General features: G+C 40.0%; 3 protein-coding genes across 5 annotated transcripts in view; 1 reads left to right on the top strand and 2 right to left on the bottom strand.

The window, feature by feature from the left end:
* LOC144980285 (uncharacterized) overlaps positions 1–11957 on the top strand; it is a 23195-nt gene continuing 11238 nt past the window's right edge. Inside the window, exons 1-3 of one of the 3 annotated variants that reach the window (XM_078927926.1) lie at positions 18–103; positions 9438–9565; positions 11819–11957. The exon at positions 11819–11957 is cut by the window's right edge and continues 84 nt beyond it. In XM_078927926.1, coding sequence (XP_078784052.1) covers positions 11869–11957 — 89 coding nt within the window. In that variant the 5' untranslated portion in view covers positions 18–103; positions 9438–9565; positions 11819–11868. Of the gene's footprint in view, positions 104–153; positions 223–9437; positions 9566–11818 lie in introns of those variants that run through there. The other 2 variants (XM_078927925.1, XM_078927927.1) reach the window with 2 other exon arrangements.
* On the bottom strand, positions 2300–3644 carry LOC144979252 (uncharacterized). The gene is made up of 2 exons (XM_078925863.1): positions 3194–3644; positions 2300–2922 (listed from the first exon to the last, which is right to left on the bottom strand). Exons 1-2 carry the CDS (start codon positions 3642–3644, stop codon positions 2300–2302), a joined length of 1074 nt encoding a protein of 357 aa, XP_078781989.1.
* Positions 6680–7090, bottom strand: LOC144979251 (uncharacterized). The gene has a single exon (XM_078925862.1). The coding sequence runs from the start codon at positions 7088–7090 to the stop codon at positions 6680–6682; it is 411 nt and encodes a 136-aa protein (XP_078781988.1).

Here is an 11957-nt window from a genome sequence, read left to right as displayed (position 1 = left end):
TTGGTGATCCGGATGCCCTCCCTTAATAACAATCCCATTCCAACCAAACTTCGTCACAAGACAAGTGAGATATTAATCAAATAATCGCTTGATTTTTGGCAAGGTAAGACAAAACCAGTTGGACGATGAGCTTTATAGAATTTTGAATTAGGTATCAGGCTTGTTGGATAACATTTTTACAAACAGGGAGACAAGCACCAGCTTTTCCTCGCTGAAGGCAAGGTGCCAACCAGTGTGAAGTCCGTTACAATCAAGTTCAGTTACACTTACCGTTAGCTGAGGCTGAGATTGAGAATTGAAGAGCCGTTCCTCATTTCATAAATGATTTGCTTTTGATTTAAAAAAAAAACAGTGTCTCTTTCATGATCCAACTGTGAGCATAATTTGACTCTGATGAGAAAAGTTTTCACGATCATACTTTTCCAATGAAGTTTAGCTAGAAGAGTAGAAGGGATCAATAATCAATGTCAAAGAGCGGAAATTTCCGGGGTCATACTGAATACTATCTAGATAGCTAGATAGATCTTTCTATTTTCCTTTGTTATTTCGCTGTGATTATTATTAACTTATTAACAATTATCCACATTCCAGAATATGGAATGTTTCCAAATGCACATAGAAATAAGAAAAGTGAATAAAATATCTATAAAAACATAAAATTAACCAACATAAAATCAGTTACTTCATTACACAATATGCGTCGACTTCGAAGTGGGTGTCATGGCCGAATTGTTTTGTCGTCCGCTGTGATTATCCCCAGACACCTGTCTGGGGATAACGAATTTTCATTATCCCCAGACGCACATTTGAAACTCCGCTCTTTTAAACAATTATCCACATTCCAGAATATGGAATGCTTCCAGATGCACATAGAAATAAGGAAAGTTAATAAAATATCTATAAAAACATAAAATTAACCAACATTAAAATCAGTTGTTACTACATATACACAATATGCGTCGACTTCGAAGTGGGTGTCATGGCCGAATGGTTTAGTCGTCTGCCCTGGAAGTTTGACCATAATCGACGTTGTTGGTTCGAATCCTGGCAACGTCACTTTTTTTTTTCTTTTTTTTATTTTTTAAAAATTCCGTCTTCTTTTTACAGAACGTTGAAAGGGATAAATGTCCCATCCATCCTCCCCCCCCCCCCCACCTCTTTTTTATTATTAATCTCTCTCTCTCTCTCTCTCTCTCTCTCTCTCTCTCTCTCTCTCTCTCTTGTTTTTTTCTAGTTTCTAGCAAATATATTCGTCCCCACTCCGATCTCAAATAGTGTCTAAAAAGAATAAATAATTAAAAAGCAAACAAACAGAAATATTCAGAGAGCGACCAAATGGTCAATTAGAGGAGAAAAAAGAAACAATAATTGTTTTAAAAATAAAAACAATAATTGTTTTTATAATAAAAACAATTTAAGAAATTCATGCTCAGAAACGGAACATTTACATAAAGGTTTAGCAAACAAAAAACTCTAAGGTTTAGGTCAAAATATAAAAAAAAAAAAGAAAAAGAGAGATTTCCCTCGGAGCAGGGAATAGTGTTAACAATAATAATAATAATAATAATAATAATAATAATAATAATAATAATAATAATAATAATAATAATAATAATAATAACAATAATAATAATGATAATAATAATAATAATAATAATAATAATAATAATAATAGTAATAGTATGATAATAAGAGTATCAATAATAAAAATAATACTATTATTGATAATAATATAATAATGATTATGATGGTAATAGTAATAATAATAATAACAAATATTACAATTATTATTATTATTATTATTATTATTATCATTGACCAAAACAAAAAAAAAAAAAAACAATAATAGATCTAGAGCAAATTAAATAATGAAATAATATCGGAGAAATAAAAAATTCAACTGATTAAAAAAAAACTCTTTGCTCGGAACTCGGAACAAAAGTGAAAACAATGAAAATCAATTGGGAAGAAAGAAAGAAAAGTAAAGTCGCGACTGGGTCGAATCTGTGCAGCTAAAAGGAGTAAAATGAAAGGTGGCCTTGTAGAAATAGTCAGTAATGATACAATAAAGTAATAACAAAATCCGTGTATAGATTATTGCTAACGTTTAATAGTGGATAGAACTTGGATTGATTGTATGGATCAGAGGACGAACCGTACAAGACTAAGAAAACGGAAGTAAACATTGAATACAATAGAAGTGCGTCGTAGTGCTTAAAATGTAAGACAAATGTTCGTGCGAAGCACTGACATAACTGGTCGCCACACTACCCCTCCCCCAGCGGGGCGCAACAGTTGTTCAGCGGAATCTTGGTGGTAGCCGAGATTCTCGACCTGATCGAGTTGTTGTCGCCAGGCGTCCCGTGACAGGGGTCGAATTCACGCGTTTCAGTTGCGTGTCATCTGAATGAGGTAATGTCAATGGTTTTGGGTTGGCTGTTGTGTGGCTGATGTTAGTGTCTGAGTGTGAGAGGTGTGCAGTTTTTAGTCGATCGATGGAAATCTTTTCAGAGCGACCTTTCATGTCCAAAATGAAATATTTGTCCCTTTTGTCAATAATCCGATAAGGGCCGTCGTATGGACGCTGGAGCGGATGTCTGTGCGAGTCAATTCTCACATAAACGTAACCAGTAGATGCCAGGTTGGATGGCACATATGTGGACTGTTGGCCGTGAAACTTGGGGGGTGGTGGTTTCATGGAACGTATTGTGTTTTGTAGCCGCTGAACGAATTCTGACTTTGGTGTAGATGTTTCAGGACCAGTCGACGACAAAAACTCTCCTGGAAGACGAAGGGTTGAACCGTAGACTAAATCAGCGGGGGAACAGCCAGAGTCCTCTCGCCAGGATGTACGAATCCCAGCAACACAATGGGTATCTCCGAATACCAGTTTGTGCCTGTGGTCCGGGCTTTCAGTGCTGCCTTCAGTTGGCGATGGAATCGTTCAATCATCCCATTTGCTTGAGGGTGATATGCGGTTGTTCGGTTGACGTTGATGCCCTGTTGCACTCTGTCCAAAGTGCCGATGTGAATTGTGCGCCACGGTCGGAAGTAATGTTTTCAGGAACACCAAATCGGGAAATCCAATGGTGTATCAAAGCTTGAGCACAGGTAGAAGCATGAGCATCTGGAAGAGGAATTGCCTCTGGCCACCTCGTGAAGCGATCGATGACTGTAAACAAGTAAGTCATACCTTGGCTGATGGGTAGTGGTCCAACGAGATCAACATGGAGGCTACTAAATCGATTCGTTGGTAGTGGCCGGTCGACAAGTGGTGCTCGGGTGTGCCTATGCACTTTGGAAGATTGACAATGATGACACTCTTTACACCATTTACATATGTCTCTTTTCATCCCATGCCAAACGAAACGTTGACTGATGGCGCCTTGTGTGGGCCGTGCGCCGGCGTGGGAGAGACCGTGAATCTGGTCAAAAATTTGTCGAGTCCATGACGTTGGAAGAATGGGGCGTGTTGCGCCTGTTGAAGTGTCACACAAGACTGTGGATGAACCAAATGGAATGTTCTCAAGTGTAAGACCTGTGGTAGATTTGCGATAAGATTCCATTTCCTGTGAGTGAACCTGGTCATATGCAAGTTTAGTAAAATCAGTAATGGAACAGATGCCTGAGTCTGTGGGCGTCATAATATTAAAACGCGAGAAGGCATCAGCTACCACGTTAAATTGACCTGTGATATGCTGAATATCAGTGGTGAATTCGGCGATGTAAGACAAGTGTCTTGTTTGTCGAGGCGAGCGGTCAGTTTGACTGATGAGAGCGGAGACAAGTGGTTTGTGGTCTGTGAATCAGGAAATGCCTGAAGTGTTTGACAGCGCTGTAAGCGGCGAGCAGTTCGCGGTCAAACGCACTGTATTTTTTTTCTGTGGCTGAGAGCTTCCTAGAAAAGAAGGCAAGCGGGACCCAGTTATGACCTTGCTTTTGTTCAAGTTGTGCACCGACAGCTGAGTTGGAAGCGTCAACTGTAAGACTTGTTGGGGCATTTGGTAGGGGATGGTGAAGGAGAACAGCGTGTTTCAAAGCCTCCTTGGCCTTTTCAAACGCCGTATTGCAGTCATCAGACCACACGATGGATTGTCCTTTGCCACTTGCCTGAGAATGTACAGTAGAACATGAAAGTAACGTACTCGGAAATAGCGAGAACTCGGAAATAGCGAGTAAAATCTAAATCCCCGTTTTTTTCCCTTATTTGAGTCAATAAAATTAGCATGAAAGTAGCGAGTATGAAAAAGAGGTCAACTCGGAAATAACGAGCATTTCCTGCCCCAGCCTAGGACTGCGAACGAAGTAAAGCAAAACAAGAGACAATGGCAATTTAAATATTTTTAGCCTATATTTCATAGTAGCCTAGTCTGTAGTAGTACATAATAGGTGAAACAAATTTGGGTGGGGGTTGGGTTTGTGTGTGTATGTGTGTATTGGGGCTGGGGGTCAATTATTCACCCAATGTGGTGCCACGCGACGCGCGAGGTAAGCACATGTCAACATGCCTCACTTCGCAGCATCGGTCAGCGGGTAGCATCGTTAACGAACGACACGATCAGCGAGAGAGGGGAGTGTGGAACCATAATATTTCGGGTCAGTGATTGAGTGATGCGCTTGCTTACCTCATCAAACATGCCGAGTGCATACAAACACTCGCGCGCACACACACACACACACACACACACACACACACACACACACACACACTTCTATGTTCTTGTTTTTTTTCTAGTCATGATTTTACTTGAAAAAAAAAAAAACACAAAAAAACAACAAAAAAACAAGCATTCTGCCACTTCTGTGAAGAAATTGAAATAGGGGCGACGGCTTTTACTCGAATTACACACTGAGGGGAATAACCAGCAATATTATACCCTTTCCTGGCAACTCGGGAATAGCGAGAACTCGGAAATAGCGAGTAATCAGGAGTGGACCCGTCGAACTCGCTATTTCCGAGTTCTACTGTAGTGGGGCAAGGAAGTCTGCCACGTGTGGGATAAATCTGTGGTAATAGTTTAGCAAGCCAAGGAATCGCTGAAGGCCGGCACGGTCAGTGGGAGGGGCACTGTCACGAAGAGAGGCCACCCTGTCCGGTAGTGGAAGAATCCCTTCAGCAGTCACACGGTGGCCAAGAAAATCCAACTCGCTAACACCGAAAACGCATTTCGCCTTGTTGATCACAAGTCCGTTTGTAGAGAGGAGTTGAAAAAGTTCCCGTAAGTGTTCAATATGTTCTTTATGTGAATGACTGGCAACCAAAATGTCGTCAACATAGACGAAAGCGAAAGGTATGTCTCTCAAAATGCCATCCATGAGTCTTTGAAATGCTTGGGCAGCGTTCTTCAAGCCAAATGGCATCCGCACGAATTCCCACAACCCAAATGGCGTAATGATTGCTGTTTTTGGAATTGACGACTCTGTCATGGGAATTTGATGATAGCCCCTAATCAGGTCGATCTTGGAAAAGGTGTTGCATCCAGAAAGGCGGCTATTGAAGTCGTGAATATGAGGTAGAGGATACCGATCATCTTTGGTCACAACATTGAGGTGTCTGTAGTCACCGCAAGGCCTCAGTTGGCCATCCGATTTGGAAACTACATGTAGAGGGGATGCCCATGCTGATTTAGAGCGACGGATGATTCCCATCTGCTCCATCTTGAAGAATTCAGCCTTTGCTGCAGTCAGTTTTTCTGGATTGAGACGGCGCGCTCGAGCGTGGACGGGTGGCCCATTGGTGATTATGTGATGCTCCACGCCGTGTTTGTTGCGAGATGAGTTAAACTGGGGAATGACAAGGTCTGGAAACTGTTGAAGGAGGTCAGAGTATGCAGTACTTGGGTGCACTGAGAGGCCGGCAAGGCTTATGGGTGAATTAGTATATTTAAGTGGAACAGAAATGTTGTCCATAGACAAGAGTCGTTTTCCTTTTAGATCAATTATCAGGGCGTTAGAAACAAAGAAATCCGCACCCAGGATGGGACGTGTCACATCTGCCAGGTAAAATTCGTGATTGAGGACTTGATTAAATTTTATTTCTAAAGTGATGGTGCGTTTACCCCAGGTTTTGATTGATGTTCCGTTTGCAGCAGAGAGTGTAATAGAAGGTGTTAATGTTCTGCGGTCTTGAGTTGAGGCGGGGTATACAGAAACATCAGCACCAGTATCGATCAAGAAAGATTGTCCCAAACGTCTATCATAAATGGAAAACGTGTTTGAATTTGGATTGCTGACCGATTCCACGTTCATCGGCCAGCCGAAGCGTTTCCCGAAGAAGGCAAGTTTTGTTTGTTTCCTTTGAGTTTGAGTAAACTGGAAAATTTACAACCATCTTGGCAGCGACGGGCGTCTGGTCCAAATCGTTGATGATAATAGCAAATAGAGTTGGGCATGCTATGTTGAAGAGGCTGTCCACGTTGGCGGACTGTCTTAATTGCAGCAACAGTCTCCTCTGACTGTGGTCGTGTGGTTGTTACATCCTGCTGAGGGTAAGTCAGGAATGGTGATGAGGAAATATGTTGCACACCGGACATGCGTGTCTCCCAGATCCTGTCAGCTGCCTCAGCCAATTCTTCTGTGTCTGTAAGATTGTGCCCGGCTAAAATGCCTCGAATGTCCGGGGGAAGGTTCATGAGAAATAATGCACGTTTCAGAGTGACAGGGTCATCATTCAGTGCATTTATCTTGTGCGTAGAGCAGTTGGGCGTTTGTCACCAAGACCATTAAGATTAAGGAGTTCTGTGTCTTTCTGGGTCTGGGATTTGCCGAAGGTCTTGATCAAGGCTTTTTTTAAGCTGCCATATTTATCAAGATGTGGTGGGTTTACTAGCAGTGACTGAATTTCTTCTGCAGTATTTATGTCAAGAGAACTGACAACATAGTCGTACCTTGTCTGATCCTGAGTTATTTTCTTGGTGTTGAACTGTGCCTCCACTCTTGCAAACCAAACCTCCGGTGATTTAGTCCAGAATTCCGGGAGCTTGATGGAGACAGAGTTGATTTGTTGTTCACGGAAGTTGGTGGAAGCAGCAAGAACCTGTAGTTGGCCTGTCAAATTCGCGACTTGTTGTGAGAGATCTGGTTGAGCCATTTTACGTATTCGCGTCGGGGTCACCAATGTAGAAATAGTCAGTAATGATACAATAAAGTAATAACAAAATCCGTGTATAGATTATTGCTAACGTTTAATAGTGGATAGAACTTGGATTGATTGTATGGATCAGAGGACGAACCGTACAAGACTAAGAAAACGGAAGTAAACATTGAATACAATAGAAGTGCGTCGTAGTGCTTAAAATGTAAGACAAATGTTCGTGCGAAGCACCGACATAACTGGTCGCCACAGCCTTACCCACTAAGCTGCCTATCCACACCGCTATCGGAATATTTTAAATTCATATATGAGCTAAACATATTTCCACCATTTTTGCTTCCTTGTTTTGGTAGTTATTTTCATCTCTGATTCGAATAAAAATATGTTGTTGGATCTAGTTTTGTGGACGTGTGATACTAAATTGTATTGTCTTGTGCGAAGCAGACAGGAAGATAACAGGTGTGGGTTTTGGGCTTTGGGGCGAACAACACCATGGCCTAGGAATTCGTCCGCGACATAAAAATTATTCCCGGTCGTCCCCAAAATTGTGGCCAGAATGAGCAAATTATAGAAACAAGAGATGATCAATAAAGTTAACAGGTAGGTTGGTAATGAAAATTTAAATGGTTGGTGGACTATGAACAGATTTGATGATTAACAACTTTCTTCCTGGTTGAAAATAAAAAAGTCGAATTGCCAGTTTGACGTTTTCAGATCAAAGTAACAAAAGAAATTTCATTGATCCATTTGCTTTAAAATATTTTTTTTAAAAGAGCTGGATTTGACATTTCATCACTATTTACTTTCATCTTGTGTTAAATATCACTTGATATATTAACTGTTTTGGGACACAACCACTAGTATTTTTTCCAGAATCTTTGGTATTATTCACGCCTAGTTTGGCATTTTGCATAAAATCTTTCTGCTCACTTGCTACATGCGTCTGGGGATAGTATCCTCAGACAGGTGTCTGGGGATAACAAAAATTGGTTATCCCCAGACATCTGTCTGGGGATAACGAATTTTTATTATCCCCAGACAGGCATCTGGGAATAATGACATGACAGCCTTTGTCGTCTGCCCTGGAAGTGTTACCAGAATCATCGTTGTGGGTTCGAATTCTGGTTCCGCCACTTTTTTATTTATTTATTTATCTTTTAAAAATTCCGTCTTCTTTTTACAGAACGTTGCAAGGGATAAATGTTTAATCCATCCTCCCCCCACCTCTTTTTTCTCTCTTTTTTTTTTTGAGCGAGTCTATTCTTTTCTCCTTTTTGTTTGGCCTTTTGTTCCGTTTCTGAGCATGAATTTCTTAAAATTGTTTTTATTTTTAAAAAAAATTATTGTTTGTTTTTTTTTCTCCTCTATCTGACCATTTGGTCACTGTCTGTATATTTCTGTTTGTTTGCTTTTTAATTATTTATTCTTTTTAGACACTTTTTGAGATCAGAGTGGGGGCGAATATGACAATTTGCTAGAAACTAGAAAGGAACCAAGAGAGAGAGAGAGAGAGTTAAAAAAAAAGAGGTGGGTGGGGGGTGGGGGGGGGAGGATGGATGGACATTTGTCCCTTGCAACGTTCTGTAAAAAGAAGATGGAATTAAAAAAAAAAAAAAAGAAAGTGGTGGAACCAGGATTTGAACCCGCAACGTCGATTCTGGTAAAACTTCCAGGGCAGATGACTAAACCATTCGGCCATGACACCCACTTCGAAGTTGACGCATATTGTGTATATATGTAGTAACAACTGATTTAATGTTGGTTAATTTTATGTTTTTATAGATATTTTATTAACTTTCCTTATTTCTATGTGCATTTGGAAACATTCCATATTCTGGAATGTGGATAATTGTTTAAAAGAGCGGAGTTTCAAAACTGTGTCTGGGGATAACGAAATCCCCAGACAGGTGTCTGGGGATAATGACAGCCTTGTTATTTACTGACGGACTTTGTGACCTGAAACTGTTGAATTTCCGGTAGTAACCACCATTTGGATTTCAAAACTGGCCTAAAATTGCCGCTAAGATTTAAGGAAGGATTTTGCTGGAACGAATTTCAGGGATGCGGTATACAGTTTCGCCATGACTTTAATTTTATTAAAAAGTTAAGGTGTTAATTCAAGAGCATCACTGGACTTTTGCTAAATTATACCCTATTTTATCCACAATCAAAATGTTATACTAAATTGGAATTGATTTAAACATAAACAATACCAAATGATAGAGAATTTCCTCCTGAAAAACATAAGACAAATTATTAGCATCTATTATCCACAAACAAAAAATCTATATATGGAACTTTTTCTGAGACCCATCACTCAAAAGTCCAAAAAATTGGTTCACAGATACTACAAGGCCATTTATCAGCTCACTGCTGGAGTGCCAAATGGACGTTGACCAAAGTACCTTATATCAGAACACAGAAGTCTGCCTTAGTTAGAAAGGAAGTCATGGTTTTCAACATTAACTCTTGGTTAGTTTTGGGGCCATTCAGATTGGAAGCCTTAAATCCTTCTCGTAGAACATCTGGATATGATTCCATGAGATTGCAAATTCACTCTTTTTAAGTATATTTCTAATGCTTTTCACCAAATGTATGGGGTCAAACATTACAAATAGCTTTTCATCATTGATGAGTAAATATAGCTTGTCCCTATTTATATCTGTGCGGCTATGTAGTCTAGTGGTATGACACTCGCTTTCGGATTGGAAGGTCCTGGGATCGAGCCTCGCACTCGGCGCATAGCTGAGTCCTTGGAAAAGGCTCTTTACTCACATTCTCTCACCGTACTCATGTGTAAAATGAGTACCTGGCCGTTAACAGCGTTGTATTTGTCCGAAAAATTGTAATATCGCCTGACAGGGGTATTGTCCCGTTCTATAATATGTTAAATGTTGCTGTTGGTCAGGGAACCTTTGTAAAGCGCTTTGAGCACATTTAGTGGATATTGCGCTATATAAAGCTCAATTTTTTATTTAAAAAAATTTTTAATCTAATTTCATAACAACCGCTTGATTGTTATTGTTATTGCCTTGATCCCCGATCGACACTTCGAGAATCAAGCCTAACTCTCTCATCCTGATGATGATGTCTGTCAAATGTTTGTTTGAAGGACCTGGGTTTTAGTTGGTCCGAGAATCAAGCCTAACTCTCTCATCCTGATGATGATGTCTGTCAAATGTTTGTTTGAAGGACCTGGGTTTTAGTTGGTCCGAGAATCAAGCCTAACTCTCTCATCCTGATGATGATGTCTGTCAAATGTTTGTTTGAAGGACCTGGGTTTTAGTTGGTCCGAGAATCAAGCCTAACTCTCTCATCCTGATGATGATGTCTGTCAAATGTTTGTTTGAAGGACCTGGGTTTTAGTTGGTCCATTAGACACGTAGTATGCGAGTGGTTGCTTCCATGTGAATGCAAATCCTCTTACCATCACAATCAGAGCTTTGTTGGCGCATTGGTTCTTTGGTTCTTCCAATCAAACCAAAATCTTCAACTCCTTCAAATTCATCATTCAGGGAACGAAATGCTTATATTCGCAGTAGTACTGTGAATAGTGATTTCGTGGCTGAATCACTATTCGCAGTAGTAGAAGATGCTCTCCTGTCTCTGAAAATTAGTCTTTGTCCCCTCACTGAACACAACACTGTATTTTCTGTTTAAAATGGCGTGTTGTCGAATGGCTTGAAGTTGAATGAGAGAGTTTTAGTTTGAGAAGGAAAGAAAATGAGGAATGATTGAATTGAAACATTTTGTGTGACTTAGAATTGAGATTTTGAACGTGTCAACAAATCAGGAGAGAAGTGGAAAATACTATCAGGGACACGCTGTCCATAAAAGCAGCGGCTATGTGGTCTAGTGGTATGACACTCGCTTTTGGATCAGAAGGTCCTGGGTTCGAGCCTCGCTCAGCGCATAGTTGAGTCCTTGGAAAAGGCTCTTTACTCACATTCTCTCACGTACTCGGGTGTAAAATGAGTACCTGGCCATTAACAGTGTTGTCTCTGTCTGAAAAAAATTGTAATATCGCCTAACAGGCGTCGTGTCTTGTCCTACGTGTTAAGTGCTGCTGTTGGCCAGGGAGCCCTTGTAAAGCGCTTTAAGCACTTTTAGTGGATATTGCGCTATATAAAAGCTCAATAGAAGCACAGTAAGCACTGCCTACACAAGGCCTTCAATTTCCTTTTCTTGACAGTCTTAAAAATACATTCATTAGAATAAACAGGAAGAAGAGATCAAAAGACAAGTCCGAAATCATAAGTCTATATGAAGAGAATAAAGTCTTCTTGTGATTTTGTGGCTTTTATTGTAAAAAGTAGGAAACAAAAAAAAAAAAAAATGAATTTAACAAGCTTCAAAAAAGAACAAAATATCAAATATAGAATGTTATGGGCTCAAAACCATTCTTCAGCCAACAACAAAAAAACCATGATGCCTGTAAGGCAATATTACAATTTCCCGACAGAGGCAATGCTGCTAACAGCCAGGTACTCATTGTACAGCTGGGTACGGGACGATCTTGGTCCCTTTGGATATGAAGCGAGTGCTATACCAACTGAGCTATCGGGACACTCGAATCATTTGTTTTAGTCTTTGATCCTCATTTTATCAAATGATTTGGAATATTAGCTTCAAATTTCTTTATTTTTTATCTTTTCTTCCTTATTTATGACATTCTTCTATTCGGGGCTTGCTAGACTTTGCTCACTGATCTTATTTTATTTTCAGATTCCATCATTGTGAAATCTAACCGGTGTCATTGCCACTAGGAGTCGACAATGTTCGATAAGCAAGAAGCATTAGATTTCATCATAAACTTTCTTCACGTGGAAAATGCAGAGTCATTATTGGAGAACAATAGGAAAGA

This window comes from Berghia stephanieae, chromosome 9, assembly GCF_034508935.2.
Source record: "Berghia stephanieae isolate SIO BIC M18660-M18661 chromosome 9, UCSD_Bste_1.3, whole genome shotgun sequence".
Lineage (NCBI taxonomy): Eukaryota > Metazoa > Mollusca > Gastropoda > Nudibranchia > Aeolidiidae > Berghia > Berghia stephanieae.
The sequence above is the reverse complement of the archived record's forward strand: the minus strand, read 5'-3'. Positions and strand labels throughout refer to the sequence as shown.

Coding starts and splice junctions, on each gene's coding strand:
- LOC144979252 (XM_078925863.1), bottom strand. CDS start 3,644: ATGACGCCCACAGACTCAGGCATCTGTTCCATTACTGATTTTACTAAA. Junction 2,923..3,193: donor ACCACTACCCATCAGCCAAG/GTATGACTTACT, acceptor CGCCAACTGAAG/GCAGCACTGAAAGCCCGGAC.
- LOC144979251 (XM_078925862.1), bottom strand. CDS start 7,090: ATGGCTCAACCAGATCTCTCACAACAAGTCGCGAATTTGACAGGCCAA.